This window comes from Myotis brandtii, unplaced genomic scaffold (genome assembly GCF_000412655.1).
Source record: "Myotis brandtii unplaced genomic scaffold, ASM41265v1 scaffold456, whole genome shotgun sequence".
Classification (NCBI taxonomy): Eukaryota; Metazoa; Chordata; class Mammalia; order Chiroptera; family Vespertilionidae; genus Myotis; species Myotis brandtii.
In genome coordinates, this window is record NW_005367431.1 from 2,885,170 (window position 1) to 2,896,093 (window position 10,924).

Sequence of the window (10,924 nt, forward strand, 5' to 3'; positions counted from 1 at the left end):
TTGCTACTGTTATGAATCGTAATGTAAATATCTGATATGCAGAATGGTCTTAGGCGACCCCTATGAAAGGGTCGTTCGACCGCCAAAGGGGTTGCGACCCACAGGTTGAGAACCGCTGCACTTGACTTAAATGTTCATGCAAAAGCAACAATTCACTCTTCCCACACATACTACTCTAATGGCTCACTAGGATAAGAGCTACATGAAATAGATGGAATTTAATAATTTTTAGGGACAACTAGTAGTTTTAAAAAAATATCTATTTTTATTGATTTCAGAGAGGACAGGAGAGAAAGAAAGAGATAGAAACATCAATGATGAGAGAGAAGCATTGATCAGCTGCCTCTGGCACATCCCCAACTCGGGATCGAGCCCGAAACCTAGGCATGTACCCTTGACTGGAATTGAACCCAGGACCCTTCAGTCCGCAAGCCGATGCTCTATCCACTTAGCCAAACCAGCTAGGGCACAACTAGTAGTCTTTAATCCTGTCTAGAGGCAGCACATAATCCACGCACAAAGAAATAAGAGGCGAACCCTTGGGAAGAACTTGTGACCACTGCCACACTTGTCACACACTGCAGCAGCCACCAGGGGGAAGTCGTGGGTTAAATACAGGGGTAGGCAAAAGTAGGTTTACAGTTGTGAGTATATGAAGTTTATTCTTGTATTATTATTTATTAATTATTGTACTGTTTCCATACAAACAACTATGCACACTCCTGTTAAGTATATCTAGTGTTTTACTAACAGAAGACAGAAGGATCCTTTTCCCCACTTTTTTTTTTTTAACAGAAGAGGAGGCTGAAGGTCTGTGAATATAACTGCCTTGCTCAAAGTCTTACTATTAGTGAGTATCAAGGCCATTGTCAAATTCTGGTCTCTGAACTTAACATTTTGTGCTCTATGATGCAAAACTTAGGTCCTTTCCCAGACCTGACCCCAGAGACTCAAACTGGTCCTAAAACTTTTTAGGGGCAGAAAGTAGTCTCTGTTTGCCATGAGAGAGGTGAATCAGCATTGTTCTGTCTCTAAAATAGCAGAAATTCATCTAGGATTGGTCCCTGGGCCAGAGATGAGAATCACAGCTTGGGAAAGAGGCAGGGTTTAGGGAAATAAGTAGGTTTTGAGCTCTTGAATTCGCCTCCTTCAGGTATGTTGTAATTCTTCTTGATATTAACTGGGAAAGGACAGCCTCACTCTCATATACATCCATGACAGAATTTCAGAGCTGGAAAGGTTCTTAAAGGTCATTTCCTCCAACGTTAAACCTGGCAGATAAAGTTCCCAACAAGCAGAATACCTCAGTGCCAGTACATTTGCTACATCCTCAGAGGGCCCATTCTACCTTTCCCAAATTGCTCTAAGCATTAGACAATTCTTTCCTTCATCAGGCATGCATTTGCTTCTGTGGACTTATAGCTGTTGTCCTAGGTCTGTTATCTGGGATTAAAAGGGACAAGTTTCATGCCACTTCCACATAATAGGTCTTCAGAGGTCTGAGGGCATCTGTAAGGCCCTTTCCCACCTCTTCTCAGCTCAACTCCTCTCCACCACAAAAGCAGCAGACCCATTTCCTATGAAAGCTAGAACAGTTAAAACCACCTGTGCCAGGTAACATCAATCCTGTGAACTGCTACTTCCTTTTTAAAATTAATTTATTCACTCATTTATTCATGAATCTGAGGGATTTTCCTTAGCTACCACCTTTTTACAGATGAGCAAACAGGCTCAGAGAGGTCAGGTGATTTGCCTACTTCACATAGCTTCCAAAGGCTGATAAGGGAGTCACACAGTCTTCCTGGTATCTAAATTCATGCTCAGAACCGTATCTCCCACCATCACCACTCACATAAACATAAATTCATTTAGAGCTGGCCTCTTGGCTCTAAGAGAGGAAGCAGGATATGGAAAAGAGATGGGGTTTCAGGAATCACCATCAGATGCTCAGATCAAAGGTGTATGTGACCCCAGGGGGTACATGGGAAACACACATGCAAACACAACCATGTGCAGAGCTCAGTCACCGTGTTCACTGGCTCTGTGGCTTATCCTGCTCACCTTGACAGAGAAGATATTTGCAGTGTGTCCCGTATGCATGGAGAGCAGCTTCTTGTGGTGCAGCGGGTCCCACACAATCGTGTGCTGGTCATCGGAACCAGAGGCCAGCAAGCTGCAAGCAGAGTGAGGGGTTCTGACCTCTCCTCAAGTTCGTGGGCAATTTTCCCCTATCCCACATTCCCAGGTGATAAGGTATTAGGCCACACAGAACTTAAATCACAGTATATGTCACAGATTTTAAGGCTATCTTGTAAACATTGGCTGATTCTCTATTTGTCCTGAGAATTTGCCATTATTCCTTAAACTCTGCATTGACTTATTAAAAAAACAGGGTTTGGATGGCCATCCAACCTTCCATCTATCTGGGCTTCATTGTTTAACAGTGTATTGACAGTGATGGACTACACTAAACTACGTAGCAGAGAGCAGCAGTCTTTTCACTTGGGTCCATTCTTTTCCTTAGATCTAGGAAGAGGATCTCCCAGCTGCCCCACTCCCTTTCTTTAGCACCCCCTTCCCCCGTGCTCTAGCTCATACTTACTCTCCTTTCTCGTTCCACTCCAGACAGTTGACACATCCTGAGTGACCCTGGGTAAGCAAATGGAAAGGGAAAGAAGAGAGCCAGTTAGAGGTTCTCCTGGGGAACTCAACACCAAAAAGTAGAACTGAACAGGTAAACTAATCTTTCCATCATCAATGTTTTCCAGGTGCGTGTGAGTGACCAGGACTGAATTAAATTGCCTGGCATCTTACAATATATAAAGTACATTCATTGTCATGATTTTACTTGACATTGAACACCTCTGAGTCATAAAGTTCAGGTTTCATTGGTCCCATTTTGCAGAAAATTAAACTGAAGTTCAGATAACAGTAACAGAAGTGAGATCCAAACAAATTTCTGCTCCTTCCACTAGAAGGAACATGTCAACAGTCCCTTCAAGGGGTAGCCCCTCGACCACAGACAATTTTCCCAGAGAAGCATCTGACCCAAGGATGATCTTTCATTCATTTGGCATATGTTTAATTTATTGAGCACTCACTGCATACCAGGTACTGTTCAGATGCTGGGGGCAGATCAGTGTACAAATCACAGTCCCTGCTCTTCTGAGTTAACTTCCAGTAGAAGGAGCCTGGTATAGTAAGGTACATTGGGCTAGTTTCTTGAGCTTGGAGATTTGAATTAAGAAACACCGAGAGTGAGGCAGTTAACCGATGCTGAGGTTGAAAGCATGCACAGAGAGAAATCATGGCAAAGCTAGAATTACAGGGAAACAGAATCCATGAAAGCAGAAGGTATGAGGTGGCAGAAACAAGTCTTACATGGGAAAAGGAGAAAATAAATCACTAGGCATTCCTACATACTGTTCTTTCTGTTCCCTCAGCCTCCTTCATTCCTAATAGTACCTAGATTTTCATCTAATCATCTCCCTGTCCAAGTTAGACCATGTGTTTCAGGAAGGGTAAATCCATTGTTCTCTGCAGTGATAGGTTCAGAAACTTACGCCTAAGCCAAATTAGAGGTGGCATTCACTTGGGCATAGGAATTGGCTCAGAAATGACCCTGTGACCCCAATCAGATGCAAGGGGGACAGTTGCTGGGAGCTTCTGGGAAAGGAGTTTTCTCATTCTCAGGAAAGAGTCTATGAAAGAGATGCCTTCTTCCTCTGGATGATGGGAGTACTGATGTGGCACCTGGAATTGCCACCACCAGGGAAGCCAGCCAGGGAGTGAAACTGAAGGAGGAAAGCCCAGCCCAGGGAATCATGGAAAAATGGAGCCAGAGTGACCAGAACAGCCATGGGCAAACTATGGCCCGCGGGCAGGATCCGGCCCGTTTTAAATGAAAAAAACTTAAAAAAAAAAAAAAAGGCCGTACCCTTTTATGTAATGATGTTTACTTTGAATTTATATTAGTTCACACAAACACTCCATCCATGCTTTTGTTCCGGCCCTCCGGTCCAGTTTAAGAACCCATTGTGGCCCTCGAGTCAAAAAGTTTGCCCACCCCTGGACCAGAACAACTAACCCAGATGCCTAGTCTACTCCTGGACTTCCACTTAAGTAAGCCAATCAATTCATAACTGTTTAAAGCCATTTGAGTTGGGTTGTTACTTGTGGCCCAAAGCATCCTAACTAATAAACTCCAACTCATTCTTCAGATTTCACTTTATAGGCACTTCCTTGAAGATGCCTTTCCTGTCGTGTGAATTTGGGAGGGAGGCATACGCTTCCTGTGGGCTCCTACTGTCACACTATATTATGGCTCTGTGTTGACATGGTGGTTTGCATCACCAGACTGAGCCCTGAGAAGCAGGCTTTTGTGTATTGTGTTCATTGCATCTCCAAGGCCAGTTATAGTCCTTGGCACATATCTGTTGCATAAATGAACACATGAGTCAGTGGGACTAATGGGAAGAATGAAGAGATAAGAACAAATCTAATTCCCCGCCTATCCGTCAGAAAAGGCCTTCCCTTGGCCTTCTCCTTTCCTTTTACCTTTTGCTCTATACAGAGTCTCATCTGGGTTGAACCTCACTTCTTTCCAGGTTCTGCACTTACAAACATTGCAGACACATTTACTCTGCCCACACTTGTCAGAGCACTTGCTGACCTGAGGCCTCTCACTTTCCTGTGGCACTTGGCTGCAACCCCACCCATAGCTTTGGTCACGCTTTCTAGGTCAGAATCATTTCTGTCCTCAGCCCTCTCATTTTTTTCAACTGGCTGTCAATTACTTGGACCTGGGGGCCACATCTTCCCAGCTGACCCTGAACAACTCATTGCGACCATCACCTTGGAGAACTGTTTGGTAGTTTCAGATAAAGTTAAGCTTGTATCTATCTACCCTATGACCCAGTAATTCCATTTGTAGGCATTTACTTGAGAAAAATGAAAACATTTATCCATACAAAAACTGGATTTAAGAATATCTTATACACGATTTATTTTTAAAAGCCCCAAACTGGAAATAGCCCAAATGGTCATCAACTGGAGAATGGATAAACACAATGTAGTACATCCATACAGTGTATCACTACTCATCAATAAAAAGAAGCGAACTAGATATGTGCAACACAGGCGAAACTCACCAAGGATATTTTTCCATTGATTTTAAGAGAGAGTGGAAGGGAGGGGGAGAGACAGAGAGAGAGAAACATTGATGTGAGAGATACACATAGATTGGTTGCCTCCCGCACACCACAGTTGGGATCAAGCCTGCAACTGAGGTACGTGCCCTTGATGAGAATCGAATACGGGACCCTTCAGTCCATGGGCCTATGCTCTATCCACTGAGCAAAACTGGCTAGGGCCATGCTTTTCCTTCTGATCTTTGTTACTTGCTCCTTCTCAATATTCAAATTTCATTTCAAACATCACTTCATCAGAGTGGCTTTCTCAGACCACTGTATCTAAGGTATATCCCATTACCATGGTTTGATATGACTTGTTTCTAGTGAATTTACATTCGAATTATATTAAAACAAAAGCAATTAAGCCAGATTGTGAAGGTAAGATATATAATGTTTGCAACTTGTTTAAAGAAGATATTAAGAAAACAAATAAGGCAAGAGAATAAATCCACCAAGCCAAGAACTATTAAGTCCTTTAAAAGAGTAGACACAGAGTCCTTGCACGGCTCCACAGAGTGGACACCCCGGACTCCAAGATGGCGTCATTCGTGCCATTGAAGAAGAGACTGATGGAAGTCAAAATAGGGGAGCTGCCACGCTGAAGAGGGCCCAGTGTGGACTCCACATTCCTGACCATGACCTTTGCCCAGCACCTCTGAATCCAGAAAGGGGGCATTGCTGGCATTTCTATAGTGCTGGCAGGTTATGTGTTTTTCAACTACTGCCGTTCTTATAAGGAACTAAAACATGAGCAACGATGCAAGAGCTATTTGTTAAGTCCTTTAAAAGAGTAGACACAGAGTCCTTGCACGGCTCCACAGAGTGGACACCCCGGACTCCAAGATGGCGTCATTCGTGCCATTGAAGAAGAGACTGATGGAAGTCAAAATAGGGGAGCTGCCACGCTGGAGACTGATGCAGGATTTCACCCCTAAAGGTTACCACAGGTATTACAACAAGTACATCAATGTGAAGAAAGGGGGCATTGCTGGCGTTTCTATAGTGCTGGCAGCTTATGTGTTTTTCAACTACTGCCGTTCTTATAAGGAACTAAAACATGAGCAACGATGCAAGAGCTATTTGTTAAGTCCTTTAAAAGAGTAGACACAGAGTCCTTGCACGGCTCCACAGAGTGGACACCCCGGACTCCAAGATGGCGTCATTCGTGCCATTGAAGAAGAGACTGATGGAAGTCAAAATAGGGGAGCTGCCACGCTGAAGAGGGCCCAGTGTGGACTCCACATTCCTGACCATGACCTTTGCCCAGCACCTCTGAATCCTTTCGTACTGTAATGTAACACCTAATAAAAGGTGGCTGGTACTGGGCTGCTTCACTGGTTTGGCCATTTCTCCTCACTTCAGGTCCCTTGCACAAGGTGGGACAAGATTGCCTTAGAAGTAGGTTGAGGAATTCATTGTGTGCCACATTCGATATTTTCAGTCAATGATGAGCCACATATATGATATAACATATAGCCTAGGTGTGTAGTAGGCTCTACCATCTAGGTTTGTGTAAGCACACTCAAGATGCTGCACAATGACAAAATCATCTAACAGTGCATTTCTCAGAATGTATCCCTGTCATTAAGCAGCACATGACAGTACTGGAAAGTGAGGAAGTAAAAATACTGAGTATAGACTACTCTTTCAGTCTGGCTACAAAGGGGAAGAGAAACAGAAGGCTATAGCTAGATGTGGCTGTGGCATCAAAGAAGGACTTTCTTATATTAGAGAAGCTTGAGCATATTTAATCCCAAGGGGAATCAATAGAGAAAGGGAAAATTAAAGATACAGGAAAGCTAAAAGATCATCTGTGGTTGGAGTTTTGTCAGATTAATGTTGCAAGAGAATGATTGTAGTAATGAGTCATTGATTCTTAGGAGACAGGGAAGGAAGTAAAGACACGAAGTGGCTTGTAAGAAGAGAATAGAGGGGTTGACTGGGCTTGGAGGACTTGTTGAGGATGCAGAATCATTGAGGCATGATAGATATACGTATATACTCTTTTTTCACTTACTAATATAGCTAGGAAATCACTCATATCAATTAATAAAATTCTTTTTCATAGCTGCATAGCACTTTATATGTAGATGAACCAAGATTTATTCAACAAATTTCCCATGTATGGATTCTTAAGAGTTGTTTCTAATAGTTTGCAATTATAGCAATACCATAATGAATAACCTTGTGCACATGTATTTTATTACTGTTGGAGATAGGTACCTTCAGGGTAAAAACCCAGAAGAGGCAGTATTGGCCAAAGAGTAAATGTATATGTGGTCTTGTTAGATATTGCCAAGTTTCCGTCCATGGGAGTTGCATCATTTTGCCTTTCCAGTAGCAATGCATGAGAGTGCCTGTTTCTCCACAACTTACCAACACACTGTGTGGTTAAGCTTTTGAATATTTCACCATTCTGACAGATGAAAAATGGCATCTCCACATAGTTTGAAGTTACATTTCTCTTGTGAATGAAATTGAGTATTTTTTCCATATGTTTAAAGGGTATTTTAATATATTTTTTGTCAATTTTGGTGTAACAAAATTGAAAATAAGAATTTATATATGTGGCCCTGACTGGTTTGGCTCAATGGATAGAGCATCGGCCTGTGGACTGAAAGGTCCCAGGTTCGATTCCGGACAAGAGCATGTACCTTGGTTGCGGGCACATCCCCAGTAGGAGGTGTGCAGGAGGCAGCTGATCAATGTTTCTCTCTCATCGATGTTTTTAACTCTCTATCTCTCCCTTCTTCTCTGTAAAAAATCAATAAAATATATTTTCTTAAAAAGAATTTATATATGTGTATCTGCATATTTTTGCAAACACAAACACAAGCACAGAATGGATAAGTGGAAACTAATGAAGTTGGTTACCACTAGGGGGTGGAAGGTATACGATGAAGGATAGAGAAAGGGTATGAGTAATCCTGCTCTGGACCTTTTTGTAGAGTTTTTACTTTTAGAACAAAGTTGAAACTGGCCAGTGTTGCTCAGTGGTTTAGCATTGACCTATGAACCAGGAGGTCACAGCTTGATTCCTGGTTGGGGCACATGCCTGGGTTGCAGGCTCGATCCCCAGTAGGAAGCATGCAGGGGCAGTCATTGTTGTTTCTCTTTCTCTCTCCCTCTCCTTTCTTCTCTAAAATCAATAAAAATATATTGGGGGGGGGGAGGCCAAGGCCCCCCTACTTAAATTCTGAATCCCATACCCATCAGCCTTACCCAAGACTTTGGTCCTTCAGTTATTCTGTCCTTCTCTTATATCAGCAATCCCTTCTTCTCTCATCAACATATAAAAATGCTCTAGCATTTCTTCCCATTCTTACAAATCCTTTCTTTAGGGGAATCCTATTGACCCCTTCACCTACTGCCCCATTCCTCTGCTTTCTTTTGTAAACAAAGTTGTTCAAAGTTGTCTATATAACTCAATAAAGCTGGGGGAGGGAGGAGAAACACAACAAAAACAAAACAAAATGACTTTGAAGGGTGGAAGCAAGGGGAATAAAGAAGATGTCATTCTTCCTCCAATCTCCTGAAATGACTCCCCATTGGTTAAAGCAAACCAAAAGACAGAGGACAAGAGAGAACATTAATATTCCTGTGCAAGTCAGCTGTCCAGGCAGTGAGCTGAAGAAAGGTAAAAAGTAGATGTAGAGGGGCAAGAAAATATAACTTTTAAAGATTATTCTTTTTACTGCTTATATTCTATTATTCCTTTCATCTAGGGAAAAAGTTTGTCCTAAATAAATAAACAAAAACAAATTCCCATTACTCTCTAAAATAAGAAAAAGAAAAAAGATAGTTGTCTACACTTGTTGCTGTTTCTTCACTTCCAATTCACTCCTCAACTCTCCAATCTAGCATCTGTTCCCACCACTCCAATAAAACTGCTCTTGCCTGGCCAGCATGGCTCAGTGGTTGAGCATTGACCTGTGAACCAGAAGGTCAAGGTCCGATTTCCAGTAAGGCCACATGCCTGGGTTTTGGGCTTGATCTCCAGTAGGGGACGTGCAGGAGGCAGCCAATCAATGATTCTCTCTTATCATTGATGTTTCTCTCTCCTCTTCTCTCTCTCCCCCTTCCTCTCTAAAATCAATAAAAATATTTAAAAAAAAAACTGCTCTAGTCAAGACCACAGTCATTGTTTTGACCCCATCCTACTCAACCTTCAGAAGCACTGAGTATAACTGAACACTCCTTCTTTGTGGAAACACTTTCATTACTTGGCCTTTACACTTTCCTGGTTTTCTTCCCTTTCTACCTCACTGACTACTCTTTCTAGTTACCTTTTCTATCTCCTTAGCTTGTAATTAACTTCTGAAAGCTGAAGTGCCTCAGAGCTAGGCCTTGGACCCTCTTCTCTAATGCTCCATGGACAAATGAAGTCTCCAGATTTCTCCCTATAATCCAGAGCTATCTCCCAATAAGTACTGCCTACCTGATATCTCCACAAAGCTACCCAACTGGCTTCCAAACTTACAACCCCTGATTCTCTCTCTAACTTATTTTTTCTCTCAGTCTTCTTCTTTGAAACTTTTCTCAATTCTCTAGGTCTCATAAGAGGGAAAGCTGGGATTTAAACTGGGTCTTTTTAGTATCTAAACCTGTGTACATTCCTTCATACCATGTGCTTCTACTACAAGTCCTGGGCAAGGTGGCCTTTAGGCAAGTGCAAATTGAAACAGTTAACCTTAACATAATTGTTTTTGAGTTGCAGACCTTGGAAAACAATAGATTAGATCCTGTTTTGTAGTCACAGAAGTTTCCAAGTCTATTCTGGACAAAGTTATCAAACCAGGAAGAGATGGTAAAGATAATATGGGTTGGACAGAGGCACAGCTAAAAGGAGAAGCCAAGCCAGCTAGGGGTCACTGTCAATTCAGCATCAACCATAGCAGGTCTCTCAACCGCGCCATTATTGGCATTTGGGGCTGTATAATTCTTTTTTTAAAAAAATATATTTTTATTTATTTCAGAGAGGAAGGGAGAGGAAGAGAGAGATAGAAACATCAATGATGAGAATTATTGACCAGCTGTCTCCTACATGCCCCCTACTGGGGATCAAGCCTGCAACCCGGGCATGTGCCCTGACCAGGAATCTAACCGTGAGCTCCTGGTTCATAAGTCGACACTCAACCACTGAGCCACACCAGCTGGGCTGGATGGGGCTGCATAATTCTTTGTGGCACTTTCTTTGTTGTCCTGTATATTGTAGGATGTTTAGCAGCATCCTGAGCCTCTACCTACTGTATGCCAGCAGTACCCTTCTAGTTTTGATAACCAAAACTGTTTCTGGGCATTGCCAAATGTCCCCTTGAAGGTAAAATCTTCCATGCTCCACCTCCAACTGCACTACAGGGATGTACTCTGAGCTTTATTCTGAAGGAAACATAGAGAGAAACTTAAAAAAAAAAAGGGATAAATAATAAAATATATCAAAAATTATGTTTTCAGATAATTTTTAGAGATATGGGAAAACAATAAAAGTATAAAAGGGTTTATCAAACTGTGTAAATGATACAAGATCCATTTGTAGGGAAAAAATTACATAAAAGCATGGAAAAAAACAGGAAGATTTAAGAATCATAATTATTATTCTACTAGAGGCCCGGTGCACAAAAATTTGTGCACTCGGGGGGGAGAGGGGGTCCCTCAGCCCGGCCTGTGCCCTCTCGCTGTCTGGGACCCCTCAGGAGATAACGACCTGCTGGCTTAGGCCTGCTCCTGGGTGG

The 10,924-nt window shown here is 42.4% G+C and overlaps 1 protein-coding gene and 1 pseudogene across 2 annotated transcripts in view; one reads left to right on the top strand and one right to left on the bottom strand.

Moving 5' to 3' along the window:
* Nucleotides 1-10,924, bottom strand: part of WDTC1 (WD and tetratricopeptide repeats 1) — a 52,406-nt gene that overhangs the window by 18,702 nt on the left and 22,780 nt on the right. For both annotated transcript variants that reach the window (XM_014546843.1, XM_005875135.2), the window contains exons 4-5: nt 2,603-2,649; nt 2,062-2,173 (exon numbers count right to left, since the gene is read on the bottom strand). In XM_014546843.1, coding sequence (XP_014402329.1) covers nt 2,062-2,173; nt 2,603-2,649 — 159 coding nt within the window. The remainder of the gene's footprint in view (nt 1-2,061; nt 2,174-2,602; nt 2,650-10,924) is intronic.
* On the top strand, nt 5,984-6,296 carry LOC102262728 (annotated as a pseudogene).